At 52.8% G+C, this 14,781-nt stretch overlaps 1 protein-coding gene across 5 annotated transcripts in view; it reads right to left on the minus strand.

Moving 5' to 3' along the window:
* The window catches only part of TMEM181 (transmembrane protein 181), a 63,369-nt gene that overhangs the window by 35,489 nt on the left and 13,099 nt on the right, over positions 1-14,781 (minus strand). The window contains exons 1-3 of one of the 5 annotated variants that reach the window (XM_074333764.2): positions 3,657-3,972; positions 2,937-3,232; positions 999-1,102 (exon numbers count right to left, since the gene is read on the minus strand). In XM_074333764.2, coding sequence (XP_074189865.1) covers positions 999-1,102; positions 2,937-3,034 — 202 coding nt within the window. In that variant the 5' untranslated portion in view covers positions 3,035-3,232; positions 3,657-3,972. Of the gene's footprint in view, positions 1-998; positions 1,103-2,936; positions 3,233-3,656; positions 3,973-7,733; positions 7,890-12,743; positions 12,902-14,781 lie in introns of those variants that run through there. The other 4 variants (XM_019749187.3, XM_074333766.2, XM_074333767.2 and 1 more) reach the window with 4 other exon arrangements.

Consider the following 14,781-nt stretch of genomic DNA (forward strand, 5'->3'; position numbering starts at 1 on the left):
TCTTATCTCAGCCTTGCTGTATATCACTTTTCATTTCTGCAAGAGAGGAGAAGGTTGAATGTAATCCTGCACGTGTGAGACAGACAGTGGCTTAAGGAAACAGTTAGCTGCGGTCCCGTGAGACTGGAGACCACGAGAATATGAATGCGCTCCCTACGAATCTTAAGGGACAGTTGTAAAAATCAAGTAAGATAAGGGGTATGTCTCGCGCTGTGATTTATGTAACTGATTCCTTGGTGACTTCGCAGGAAGGAAAACGAGGTTGGCTACAATCACCACTGTCAGCATCATCACCGTCATCAGCCGCAGGCCAACAACACCTAAGTAACCACCCTCTCCGCTTCCTCAGTCCAGTCAGCAGCCCAAGCGTTAGGGTAAGAAACGAGGCTTTGTAGGCACACATCATAACAATTTCAGCTTTGAAAACACCTCTGATATCACCCCATCCCATCCCCTTTCTCAGAGACGGAAAACAGGACCAGAGACGTCGGTGGTTTTCACGAGGTTCCCAGAAACCCAGGTCTCCTCCCCTCACTCTGGATGGGGGTGACTGCAGGGCACCTGGGGCCCTGAAGACAAGGCCAAAGCCATCTGCGGGCTCCCTCCTGCCAGAGCAGTCCCCCCACCCCCCTGCGGCCACCGCAGGCCGGTTCCCAGCACCTCACGCCCTCCCCACCACTCGCTGTACTGCAACGTTTACATGGCCCGTCTCCCACATCAGCAGCGTGTTCTGGATTCCCCAGCACCCAGGCTAGGTCCTGGCACACAACAGACTCTCTAGAAATGTTTGAGTCCAACAAAAGGTATATGGTCACGGCAGCCCAGGGCTGCCATGCTGAACCCAGGCCCTGGCTGCCCTGGGAGCAGGACCCCTCCACCCAGCGGGCGCACAGTGGGGCTCCTGGCGGGTAAGGGCAGGTGGGTACAGCTGGGCCCTGCTGAAAAGCACTGCACCAAGGTAACTATAAGTGATAAAATGACCCAACCCTGCACCTTACCTTTGATCCCGATGAAGACGGTCAGGCCAAAACAGACGAAGAAGACGATGAACACGAGGACGAAGTGGCGCTTGGAGAGCGTGTACAGCCGCATGGGCGCCAGCCTGCAGGGCAGAAGCCAGTGGGTGAGGGGCAGGCAGGGAGACGGCTCGGTCCACACGAGGCTCCTCCCCACGCCAGCAGCACCCAGGCCACGCGCACGGGCTGCCCTGCCCCCCGGAAGCCCTCACCTCAGATGCGGACCTACGCTGAAACCAGGTGCCCCGCCTGACAAAACAGTCTCAATGACCTCAGTGACCACTGCAGGGTCGGGGTGGCATTCGGCACATTTGGGATCAAGTACTCTGTGCAGAGGGCCCCTGCACCCCCGTCTGCAGAGGGCCAGCCAGACCCCTCCTCATCGCAGGAAAAGGTGTTCCCATGCCCCCTGAGGGCACATTTCAGCCCGCCGTGTACACATACCCCAGCGTCCAGCTGCAGAACAGAGCCCAAGTGGTGCAGGTCCTGGCCGCTCATAAACAGCTTTAACGCTTAGCTGTCACAATCAAGCCCAGACTTGGAACTCTAGGTGCCACCAGCTTCACATTTTCTATCCGGTCTTCCCACGAGCCCCCAGTTTCATGTTTCCGTTCCAGGGTCCCTCACAGTCTGACACCCCTCACTCGTGTCACCCCACTGTGGTGAAGCTCTGCCTGACCTTCACTGTGGGGTCTGGTTTTGATGCAACTAAGCAAGTTGCTCATAGTTTTCTGTGATTTAACACCAGTATGAAACCTATCTCAACACTCGCCCTCTCAGCTCCCCTCCTAGTCAGCCCTACTGTCCTTTGCTCAGAAGAAAATCGTGGTGGAATAAGTTTCATGTCTCTTTTAGAACTGTCTCCACTAGAGGCCGGCAAACAAACGGAAAATCTGTAGAGCAGCACGACGATACATGTTTGAGGCTTGGAGGCCATTCGGTCCCCATCTCAATCCTCAGCGCAGCCCGGACACAATGTGAATGCACATATGTGGCCGTGTTCCAATTCATCCCTGGTACAAAGAGCTGACAGCTCCAGTGTGGCCCGCAGGTGGCTGACCCCTCCCCTATAACCTAAAGAGGAGACCCCTGAACCCAAAGAGGTGACAGCAAGCAGGGTTTCATTTTGCTTTGCTTTCTGCATTCTTTTTATTCCTCTAGCATATCCTGGCTTGGGAGCTGAGCCAGCAGCAAGGAATTCCTCATGGACTGGCCACAGTACACCCCAGGAGGGGGAGGGACAGGCTTCCAACCGGAAACAGAGGGAATGGTTATTTGCTTTTGTGGCCCGAAGCTCACGTGGTTCTGTGTACATACACACCCTCTCCCTTACACAACCAAAGATTCTAGTTCCTCAACAGGAAATCAGCTGGACCGTGTCCCAGAGCAAAGGTGGAGCCCATAAGCCGCTATCGCTCCGACGTGGCGTGGCTGACACGTAGCAGTCAGCTCTCTCCAGAAGGACCCACAGGTACTAGGGCGAGTGAGCGGACAGATCAGTGTCACGGTGAAGAAATACAGGAATGAGTGCCTGATCTTTTCCCTGGGGACTCAGGTCCAAAGGTGAAACCACAAACAACCCTGCTGTGTGTGAGAAGACAGCTAGTGGATTAAGTGGCTTGATCCCAACTTGGATTTTGGACCCCCAAAATTATAAGAGGCCTGAAAGCCTTAAGATATTAGAGACAGAAATCACCTCAGGGAGGTGATACAATGCTTTCAATTTGCACATGGGGAAACAGGCCTAGAGACTTGCCCAAGATGTCACCACTCTGCCCCGTGGCGGTAGCTGCTGCTCCCCGGGAAAGAGGCTCTAGCAGCAGGACAGAGCTGAGGGGACCCATCTCCATGAACACCTTTCCCTTCTGGGAAAGCCCTGTGGAATGGAGGGCTGGCTGAGAACAAGGTCTCCTTTGTTACCTGTCTGTCACTGCAGGAGTCCAGGCTGTTAGTACTTCCTTAGCAGAGTGTTTAATACGTGTCCAGCACTCTGCAGAGGGATTTCCACGCAGCTGCATGGGGCCTTTTCACGCAGAAAGGGCCTTACACAAAGCTCATGGCTGAGCTGCAAACAGGCTGCAGTCGGTAGCACTGTACCACTGCTGCTCTCTGAGCTGTGAGAAGCGTGCCATGGGGTCTGAGGCGCTAACACGGGAGAAGCTGGGTGAAGGGTGTGCAGACACACTCTGTCCTGTCTTGGCCACCGCTCTGTAAACCTAGAGTTGTTTAAAACAATTCCACAAAGTCACGCATGGCACCCCATTCTGCTGCTCTCAGGGCAACCTGGTCGCGCCCCCCCCCCCCCCCCCCCCGGGCCCAGGCTCCCAGCAGAGGCGAAAGCACAGAGGAAAACAGAATAAGAATAATGATATTTAAAAGTTTGATTTTTAAAACACATGCGTGATCTATTGAAAAAGCACAGTTATTTCGCAGGTGAGAAGGCAGGCTGAAAAGACTTACGAAAGGGAATGACAGCACAAGATCAGATTTTGGCAGCATACAACCCACCCAGGGGATTTTTCCCCTTTTCTCCTTGAGGGTTCAATAAAAATCTATTGTTTCCCATCACTTCTGTTTAAATCCAATTTATTACAAATTCTCCTTGTTCAACAATCAAAGGGCTCTGGGCAGCAGACTCACCCAACTCAGAAAAAAGACATGGAGAAAGCAAAAAAGGCCCCTGCTTGAGAAAATGTCACCAGGCACTGCCACCCTGGCTGACCAGGCTGGGACAGGTGGGCCACAAGCCCATTTCCACTCGGTCTTCAGTTTCCTGACGGGCAGCAAACCTTTTGGGCCTCCTCACTCTGCGAGGTCTGGGGTCCAGACACCCTCTCCAGCCACAGGGTGTCATGGGCCAGTGACAGCACCACCACTCAATGACACCTGTCCACGGCCCTTTCTGCTCTCGAGTTCACATCTAAAAGCTTTGAAGCAGTTCACCAAAAAACTGGAGACTTCTGACACCTCAGAAACATCACCCTCTTTGAGACAAATCACAGGTTGACACTGTTGTGCAACATGACAAAAGTATGAGGTGCCAACACAAAGACAGGAGCAGCAGCGAGGAGTCAAGGCCACGTACTGTGAAACCAGTTCAGAACGCTCGTCCCCTCCACCTCACAACATACTGTGCTGCCCCGAAAATAAGACCTAGCTGGACAATCAGCTCTAATGCGTCTTTTGGAGCAAAAATTAATATAAGACCCGGTCTTACTTTACTATAAGACCTCCACTCCTGACCCCACTCTGAAATAGCAACTCCCAAAATGTTTTCACTTAGAAGTCCTACATTACTTTACGAGGTGTGATCAAAAGATACGGTGAATGTTTAAGTCAAAAACATTTATTACAGTAAAAGACACAGTGCCATTAATCTCCCTCAAAATACTCCCCCTCACTTCAAACACGCTTATCCCATCATTCTTGCCACGTTCTGAAGCCGTTCTGGAAGTCCTCCTTCGTGAGTGTCTTTACTTCATCCTCCATCATGACAATACTCTGTGTTACATATCGCTTCTGGCACGGCGATTTCTGTCAAATAAAAACATTACGGTATATCCTCATCCACCTGATTTATTGGATCTGGCACCATGTGACTTCTGGCTCTTCCCCAAAGTCAAAATGTCCATGAAAGGTAAATGTTTTGAATCGATTCAGGATATCAGGGCAGCCACGACAATGCAACTAAAGACACGAAAGAGGACTTCCAGAACTGCTTCAGAAAGTGGCAAGAACGATGGGATAAGTGTGTTCGAAGTGAGGGAGAGTATTTTGAGGGGGGTTAATGACAATGTGTCTTTTATACTGTAATAAATTTTTTTATTTAAACATTTACCGTATTTTTTTATCACACCTTGTACGGCCAATAGGTTGAAAATTGAATCCATTAGAAAACAAAATAACAGAATGAAACACCTGCTTCCATTCCACGTCCTGCCTCTGCCCTTTCTCTGTCCCCACCTCCTGAAATCCTGGGGTCACCTGTTATGCCCCGCCCCCATTCACCCTGCACCGGCCCGCGGGGGGAGGGGGTGGAGGTGACGCCCCGCTTCCCAACTGCTCTTATTCCCAGCACACTGGCCTCATAGTCCAGGCCCTCACAACTCGCCCCACAACTGCCTCCGGGGCACCTTCCTCCGTGGGTGTTACAGCACTGTTAACTGCTGCGCCTGCGCAAAAAGCCTGTGACGCCTCAGAGCCAACGCACTCAAGTTGAAACTCCTCCTTACAGCTTTCAAGGTCCCCCAAATCGTTCCTTAGTCATCACAACTACCTTCTCAGGTTAGTACTATTAGTGTCCCCACTTCACAGATGAGAAAGCTCAGACTTCGAAAGGTAGGTCACTTGCTCCCATCACAAAGCGATTAAGTGGCAGAGGCGGCATCTGAACGCAAGCACCAGGCTCCAGGGTGAAAATTCCATCGTGCCTCCCAGGCAGTCAGGCCGCACTCCAGACCAGCCCACTCATACACTGCTCTCCTGACATGACATGCTCTCTTCTCCCCGCAAACCATCCAAATTGGACCAGGCACGCCTCCCTGCATGTCCCATCTTGTCCCCAAAGCGTTCCCTCCTGTCTCCATGTCTCGTGGCCACCCACACGTTTAAACCAGTAGGACACACACGGTCTGCACTGCACAGCCGAGTGCCTTTTGACAAAGTTTGTCTGCATGGACACCAGACACATGTGGGCATTCAGAAAACATCTATTCAATCCTCAGCTTTCATCAGTTAGCTCCAAAGTGTTCACGTGGTTCCCTCAAATTGGTGATGAGATGTCAGGGAGCAGGGAAAGGGCTCCCCATGTCCCCATACACCCCGCATGTCCCCATACAAGCGCAGCAGCTGATGAAATCTTCTATCTAGATAACCAGGGCAGGAAGATTTCCTACAAAACCCTGCCAGCTCCGTGTCACTCTTTGCTTTTCTTGATGAGACCCCACAGACCAGGCTTCCTCTCCAGGCCCGTGTGTCTTTCCCACTCAGGTGCCTAATAACACACACGCTCTACAGTTCTGGCCTCGCTGGAGGCCCCAGGCCCCTGGGAGACCTTTCAAATGCAATGGAAAAGACTGTCCCCTTAGGGTCAGCTTGGTCCCTTCTAAATTAATCTCAATTTCATGGGTGATTTAAAATATCAGACCTATTTCCTAGAGAGACTAAAGATACCTTTCCCGGAATGCCAACCCCAGGAAGTGCAGCCGTAACCCGAAGGGCTGTCAGCCTCATCTCCCCGCATTATGCGTACTTATAACCATCTCCCAAGTCAGGTGAAGTCAGTGGCGCCATAAATTCCCATGAGAAAACAGCGGGGAAACTATTCTGTCTGGCTCTCCACAGGCAGATGTCACCAGTATCTTCCTGGGACATGTTTGCATAGTGCTGCCTTTGCCTCTCGTCCCATCCGTACTCTCACTGCCTGGGTGACGTTTCAGGCTTCAGAGACGAACATGCAAAGGATCCACGTTCACCTCTCAGCCGCGCTGCATGCCAGGCTCCCACGAAATGCCTGCTCGACATCTCCACCTGGACATCTCAGTGTCACACGTGGAAAGCCAGAGTCCTGACCTCCCGCTGAACCTGCCTGTGGTCTTCCCACCTGGGGAAGCGGAAACTCCAACCCTCCCGGTACTTAGGCCCAAAATGATGGTGTCATCTTGGACACGTGTTTCCCTCACTCCCCACACCTGATGCATCAACAAGGCTTCAAAATACGAGCCTCAGCCCTTGTCACTTCTCCCGCCGGGCCTCTGCCATCTGCCACTGGATTGCAGCAGCCTCCCCTGGCCTCCCTGCTTCCACCTTGAGCACCCACACTCTGCTCTCTACCCAGCCACTCCAGAGACAGCCAGGTGTCTTCCTTTTCCATTCAAACTCGCCAGTGACTTCCCTGTCACGCAGAGTGATAGCCAAACACTTCGCAACCAGCTGTCACTGACTCTTTTATGGACACTTGTGGCTTTGGACACAACTCTCCCACTGTCACGTCCCACTTCACTCTAAAGAACATTCTAAAGAAGGGAGATGAAGGGATTTTCTTGGGGGCAGGACAGAAGCACAACCTGCTGTCTGTCCAGGGCCACTCTCTGCCCCTTCCCCACCTTAGTCCCCTGCCAGCGAGACCAGCCTGCCACAACAGAGGCTGAAAACACCGGGCTCTCCCCTCCACAGCCTTCCTCCCCACTAGGGTGCAGAACCTGCTGCTCGGAAAGGTCTCCCCGCCTAGCAGGGCCGTCTTCGGTGGACATCACTGTGCATGTAAGCTCTGCCCGAGTAGCTGCAGCCACACCTCACGTGACAGGGTGGGCACCGCCAACAGGCCCAGGCCGGAGAGCCAAAAGATGAAAACCACGCAAGTCACCAGGGCCACAGGCCACCGCCTGGACGTGCCCAGCTCAACTTCCGGATACTCCTTCTAGTTAAGCCACTTTCCACGACGCAGTCTATTATAACTAAAAGCTTCCCATCGATATGCATAAACCCCCCCCAAAAAAATAAACCAAAATTAAAGACAAAAGATACTACGTCACACAGGCATAGAAACCTCCTAGTTCAAGGCACCTGGAACTGTCACCAACCATCCCTGTCACTATGCACTGCCCTTCCTACTTCCATGGACAGTTAGTCAGCCGGTCCCTCCCCGCCCCCCAGCCCTCATGCACCCCTCCCTCCCGGCCCAGCTGACGCCCTGCCTCCCAACCACTGAGAAAGCACCTGTCTCCGCAGCTGCAGGACAGGACGCACACACGCGCCCGCTGGGATGGCATCGTGAGTGACAGTTCTTCATACACCTCCAGGCCTCCCCCTGACGTGGAGCTCCCCCGGCCTCTTGGGGCCAGTGCTGTGCCTTACAAATGGCAGGCGTTCAATACTATTGATTCCTTCCACTCCTACACGCTCTTCCCTGGTTTTACTCTGGTTTCCTCCATGTTCTTTTTTCCTAATATGGTAAATTATTGACCACTGAATTGCAAAATTTAACCTTTTTCTCCCAGTGTTTTTTTTTTTAAATTTATTTTTTAAATTTATTGGGGTGACAATTGTTAGTAAAATTACATAGATTTCAGGTGTACAATTCTGTATTACATCATCTATAAATCCCATTGTGTGTTCACCACCCAGAGTCAGTTCTCCTTCCATCACCATATATTTGATCCCCCTTACCCTCATCTCCCACCCCCCACCCCTCCCAGTGTTTTTTATTTGTTATTTATTTATTGAATTTATTTCTGTGGCTCTGGCTCTGCCTTCTGCATCTGTGAACTGGCCGAAGCAGCTCCACGCAGGCGCACCCAGCACAGCGGCCTCCAGGCCACACAACCCTCCTCCCTGCTCTGCCAGCTGGAAAGCCAGTGTCCCCAGTAGGACCCCCGAATGCTCCAGAACCGCTGGAGCCAACACTACCTTTCCCACTAAGCACCTCTCCCTCCCAAGTGGGCCCCATAAGAGTTAGTAAAACAGCACAGGCAAGAAAAGTGGGGAGGCGAGCTCTCCGTGAGCCTCTTTATAGGCCTGGAGCAGAATGAGCACAAAGGGAGAGAGCCTGGCGAGCAGAGAATGAAAACACCTCCCGGTACTGCCCTTCAGCCGTGCGGGGAGAGGGGAGGAAGCCAGCACCCACAATCCCACCTTCTGCGGAACCCAGGTGATACCAGCACATGCAGCGGGCGAGCCAAGGGTTTTATAAGCCCTTCTATTTGGCCCCACAGAGTCACAGTACCGCAGGCAGCTGAGACGGAAACTCACTCATGTTACACATTTTGCTACCTGTTCAACTCACACCCAGAGTTCACGCTTTCGAGTTAAAATGAGAATCTGGGTGTGGAAAGGGACTTTCAATCTCTCAGTCCATTCTCATTTTAGTTATGGTTTTATTTTTCTCCTAATCTGTATAAAAAGAATCTCTTCTGTCGTGGTTCAAAGTGCCAGCCTATCAGCCGGGGTTCGAATCCTGGCTCTCCCACTTCCTGGACACAAGACTGTGGGCAGACTAAGTAACTCTCCTGGGCTCAGTGTACCCTTCTGCAAGTCAGGCAATACCCACAGGGCTGTTGGGAGGCACAAAGAACATCATGACGTGCTCAGAACAGTTCGGTAAGTGCAGAACGCAATGATCAGTAAGTTATCAGTAGTAATAGCTATGCTTTTCCCCCTTTTCCTACTTTTTCTTTTAAAAAAACATCTGTTTTCATACTACCAATATCCCTGAAGATCCCTGTAAAATCTCCCCTTCTCTAGTTCAGAGTTCAACCAAGTGAAGGAAAGGGCAGGAGGAGCTGGCATTCCCTAAGCAGCTACTGGGTACCAGGTCAGGTCCCTCCCTGTGAGGCAGGTATTATCAGCCCATTTTACATATGGGGAAAATAAAGGCTAGGGGGAGTGTAGCTCCTGCTGAGGTCCCAGTCAGCAAGACATGGAGGTGGGATTTGAACCCACAAGGTCGGGGGCAGAGAGGCGGCCCATCACGCCCTCACGCTCACTCCATTGGTCCCCTCACCAAAACCTTTCCTTTTTAAATCTACCACTCGATGGGTTTTGAGAAGAAACTTTGAGGGGGAGAACAGAATAAGAACTACGAAATTTCAATCAACCAACTTGAGTATATTACAATAATTTAGGTATTCAGAAAAGCAAACAGTCAAGGCCCAACAAAATGTATTTTAATGAGCAAACCTTGAGTTCACGTGTATCCTTCCCAGGCTGCAAGCCCAGTGACTCACACCCAGGAGCATGCTGGGTATGTCATCAATACCCTTCCCAGGACAAACAGAACAAGGAAGTAGGCCACAGGCTGGTCGGTGTGCAGGGCCGGGGGCAGTGGCCTAGCCCAGCTCCAGGCGGTGCCCCTGGGCCGGAAGGCCCCTCCACCACTAACCAGCAGGGTGACCTGGGCCGAATACCGTTATCTCTTGGGACCTCTGGTTCCTAAACTGTCAAATTTGGGAAGCTGAGGGACCCTACCGCCTAGAGCTGCTGTGACAAATAAATGAGTTATTATTACACGAAAGCCCCTGCAGTCACTTCTAGCTGTTACTGGAGGCAGTAGAGGACATGTCAGGCTGTGGCCTCTGGAGGTGCCTACCCAGGCTTCCGTCTCAGCTCCGCACCTTACTAGCTGTGGCCTTGAGAAACTCACTTGACTTCTTTGCACCTCAGTTTCTTCACCTGTCAAATGGGGATAAGAGAAACTTCTTCATGGGGAGGGTGATGGTGAGGATTACATGGAATGATGTATACAAAGTATTGAACAGTACCTGGTACATAGAAAACACTCCGTTATCTCTTATTATTCTAGAGATCATTTCGGTTCAGGAAAAAATAAAACTATTCTAAGAGATGCAATCCCAAATAACTCCATGGTTGTAGAAATAGGATACTGACCCAGGCTTAGTGTACCCTCAAGCACGTGGTCATTCAGAAAGCATGGGACACAGAAACCATAGCAGGGCTCCACTGTGCTAAGCCAGCCCTTCACTGCTGGCAGAAGGGGAGTCTAACACTGCTACACTTAAATGCCCAAGGATGAAAGAGACACATAAAAATATACTCTTTAAAAACGGGTTGTAAATACCAAGCAAGACACCTACAAAATGACAGCCTTCTTTAAGTGTGCAGAGAAATGCTACAATAAGAGCAAAACTACAACTGGACCTGAGAAATCTCAACTCTGCACAGCCTGTAGTTCAAACAGGAAGTCCTGTTAGCAACTGTTTAGACTCGCCCTGTTGTCTCCTCCTGAACTCCGGCATCTCCCTTCCCTGGGTTATCAGGACAGGAATTCAGTTTGCAGGAAACTTAAGTGTAAGCCTCTAAGAACCGGGAACTCTTTATTTGGACTGGTTTGGATGGCCCTCTCTCCTCTTCTTTAAAAGAAGTAGGCTGGGCCGCACGTGAGCAGGGAGGGTGGGGGCAGCGCCACAGACACCCGCACTAGTCCCCAGCCCCAAGCAATGCCACTGCTCCTCCGGGGCCTCTGTTGTCTTCCATTCACCCCTCAGCACCCCCCACTCCCCCGTCCAATTCTTTCTCCAGCTTCTCTTCCTGTTCTTGTCACCCGTCACCTTTCTCAGCACGGGGCTCTCTGTCCCATCTGCCAAGAGCACTCGGACCCCACCAGGCACCTAAGTAAGGTAGACACTTCAGATTTCCTTCACGCTGTTTTCTCCTAGGAGTTTTACTTGCTACCTGTGACTTGGTCTGATTCCCAGGTCCGAGTCACTCTGCAGGCTGGAGGATGGCGGCTGGCTGACCTCTGGAGAACCACAGCCCATCACCCAGCCCCTTGCTCACCAGAGCCGGACGCCGGGCTTCCAGGCGCATCCGTGCTGACTAGTGCTGCACTGCAGGACAGACTCCCAGTAAGTCCGGGTCACATACCCGACAGCATGGGACTCCCCAGGAGACGGGACTGCGAATGCCCACATCTGCCTCTCTGGGGCCTATGAAAAAGGTAACCGCCGCCCAGGGCTGCTGTGCGGCCCCAAGGAGACTTGCACGTGAGCCTCCTAAACATGCTGGTGGTTGTCACTTACTACAGTCACTACTCCAGGAGGCACCTTCCTGCGAGAATCATGGCGCCCCCTGGAGTGGTGCAGAGGTAGTACAGCTCACCTACCTCCACCTGGGGTTTAATTCAAAGACCTTTAAAACATCCAAGGAGCGCTGACATTTGATGCGGGCCTGGTTTCCTATGCTGCGCTCAAGTCAGAAACTTCAGAGGCCGCGGGAGGAAGGAACTTTCCGCACATCACATGTGTTTGCATTCAGGCAAAAGCATGGATCTTACTTCTCTATGTCCACAGTCAGAGAAATCAGCAGAGGTCCAATCAAACCTCTCCGGCCCCTAACACCCCAAGTACTCAGACAAACAGTCCTGTCTTAAGGCTGCCCTCGATCGTGGGAACCTGCCTTCCGAAGCCCGTGTCACAGACTCTGCTCCACAGCGCAGACTTGGCCATTCCTTCTCTTCTCCATGGCTTCCTGCAACTCGGGTGCACAAGTTCTTTTTAATTTATTCTGCTCTTCCGGATGCCCCATGGAGGACACCCAGGGGGCTGCTGCGACAGAAGCAAGCTGTAGGGACCGCGTCTGTGGGGCCCTGGACCGGTTTTTCCTCATTAAAACCCCTGAACTTCACAGAAGTAATGAGGCCCCAAGTCATGCGACTGTAAAACTCCTAAGACTCAGAATCCCGGAGATCTGAAGAGGCTGTGGCTGGCTCCCAACGCGCCAGCCGCACAAAGCCATCGGGAAGTGCCTCGCTTCACCAGGCGCGCTGCTCCCAATGGAGAGCTGATGAATGGGGCCAGTGCCGGCCAGAGGGGGCCGGGGCTAGGCCGGGGTGGCGCGAGGCCCCCGCAGGCACAGGCCACTCCTCAGCCATCCCACCCGCGCTGTCCTGGGGCAGGACGGGGGTCGGCCGGTTCTCCCCAGCGCGAGCAGGAACAGAGCTCCGCAAGGGCCCCCCAGGCACGCTCCGCCGGGGCCGCTCCGGGAGCCCCGACCCCGCTCCACTACTCACTACAGCCGGGCGGGCAGGCCGGCGGGGGCCCTGCGCCGAGCTCCCCCCGCCCATCGTAAACCCGGCGGCGCTCCCTCCCGCGCCCGGGAGCTCTACGTGGGCGGAGAGCCCCGCAGCTGGGCTCCTGGGAACCCGAAGTCGGAGCCCCAACTCCGGGCCCGGGCGCCTGGGTCCCCCGCCCGTCGTCCCCGGCCGCCACTCACCGTTCCATCGCGGCGCCCCGGGCCTCGCCTCCGGCCCGCGCCCGAGCCCACCTGGCGCCGCACGACAGCCGAGCCGTGGCCGGAGGACAGCGGCCGCGAGCAGCGGGCTCCGTGAACTCGTCAGAGCGCGACGCGCAGCCGCGGTCACGTGCGCGGAAGCGGCTCGCGCGGCGGTGGGAGGGGCCCGCGGGCGAGGGAGGGAGCGCGCGGCTCGGACGGTGGGGGCGAGTGGAGGGGGGGGGTCCGCGGTCAGGTTGGGGGGCGCAGCTAGTGGGGGCTGTGGGGCCCGCGTAGACGGGCAGGACCCCGCTTCTGAGCCCGTAACAGGCTGCGCGAGGTGCGTCTACCTACCCCGAGCCTCTTGAGCGCAGAGGTCCACCCTGAGCCAGGGCTCCGTCAAGGGTTCACGAATGAAGGAAGGAAGGAAGGAAGGAACGAGCGAAAGAATGAATGGCTTGACTCTTACTCCCTGTCCTTAGCGAGGGGACAACACAGTAACTCATTCGCCCTCCTACTTCCAGGATATCATCTTAATGGGGTATAAGAATGGGCGGAGGGAGTCCATGAATGCTCTATGTTGTCTGAAAGATATTATGGGTGTTTGAATTTTTCTGGGGAGACAATCTATAGCTTTCCATATGCCCAGAGGTTCGTGACTGCAAAGAGATTAAAATCCAGGGCAAAACTCTGACACCCGTACGTGATGACAAGAGAACTTCTTCTGGTACCTTCTGAAAACCTTTTCTAGGCTACAGCTACCACAGGATGCAGATTTTCCATCCCCAGTACAAGCGCTGTCACCCAGGAAGGACGCCGGTGTGGCTCCCTCATGCCACAGAGCTGAAAATGTAACTGAGGGCAAGTGCTGGATCCACTGAGGCACAGGTGAACTGAGTGTCAGAGCACAATCGCTGTGGCAGCTGTTGCTACACCGGGGGCGAGATTAGCCGCCCAAGAGCACCTTCTTGAGTGAGGATCCTGGCTCACAGTTACACATTTCTGTAATCAAGAACGGAGGAGGGCCACGGTTTGGATATTTCCAAAGATCTGTTTGGAGCATTGGTGAAAATGTCCCGTCCCCATGTTGCTGTGGATTTAAAGTCAAACTGAATGAGGAAAATAAAAGACTCAAGCTTCCTTCCTAATGTATCTTCATTCTTTCACTAAACTGTCAACAAGCTTAGTATTGGCGGGAGATACCAACATGAACAAGATACAGTGACCGGCCCTCAGCAAACGTGCAGGCAAAGTAAGTTAACCAAACTAAGTGTGACAAGCACAGATTGCTACACTGGGGAAGGGCACCTAATTCACCTAGGCCTGGGTGGAGAAAAGGTAGGCAAGAGAATGCATGATATTTGGGCTGATCTCCAGGGAGGGAAGGGAGGTTAGGAATTTGGAGGGAAAGGGGGGATAGATAGCAGGCAAAGCAGCAGTCTGAACAGAGTGCATAATTATGACAAGAAATTCCATCAGCAGTCTGAATCCTAAACCCCAACTCTTCAAGGAACCATAACAAGAAATTAGTCCTCGAATCCTTTTCACAGACATTCGGAGGGAAAGGGCATCATCTAAGCAGCAGCTGCCACTCAGCACTCAGAAAGAGCTGGACTTCACGTATGACTTTTCATGTGATACCTTCTAGTTCTAAAATGTTGGAAACTAATTCAGAAAATAGTTTAGACTCTGAGAGGACTAAACAAACACATTTGCTGTATGCGTGTAGCCAGAGGCAGGCAGTTTTACCTCCCATGCAAAGCAGCCTTATCTGGTGCAGAAATACCTGCTCCAAGGACTGTGCCAGATGCCTGCTCTCTCCTGTGACATCTCCACAGACCCCTGCTGTTTTCATATGATTCCAGATTTTAAAAGAGTTAACATTTCTGAGGCCCAAACTGCCTCTGGGTAACTTCTGCCTATTGGTCCTAACCCCTCAGCTGCTGTCCAGTGTCACTTAGATCACACTTTTTCGCGTTTATGTTTTCTTCCCACATTATCGGTGATGGAAAAGGAAATAGAAGAGTGCGGTGACAGTGTA

Source organism: Rhinolophus sinicus, chromosome 2 (assembly GCF_057876585.1).
Source record: "Rhinolophus sinicus isolate RSI-liver-muscle chromosome 2, RSI-T2T, whole genome shotgun sequence".
In the NCBI taxonomy this organism is placed as follows: domain Eukaryota; kingdom Metazoa; phylum Chordata; class Mammalia; order Chiroptera; family Rhinolophidae; genus Rhinolophus; species Rhinolophus sinicus.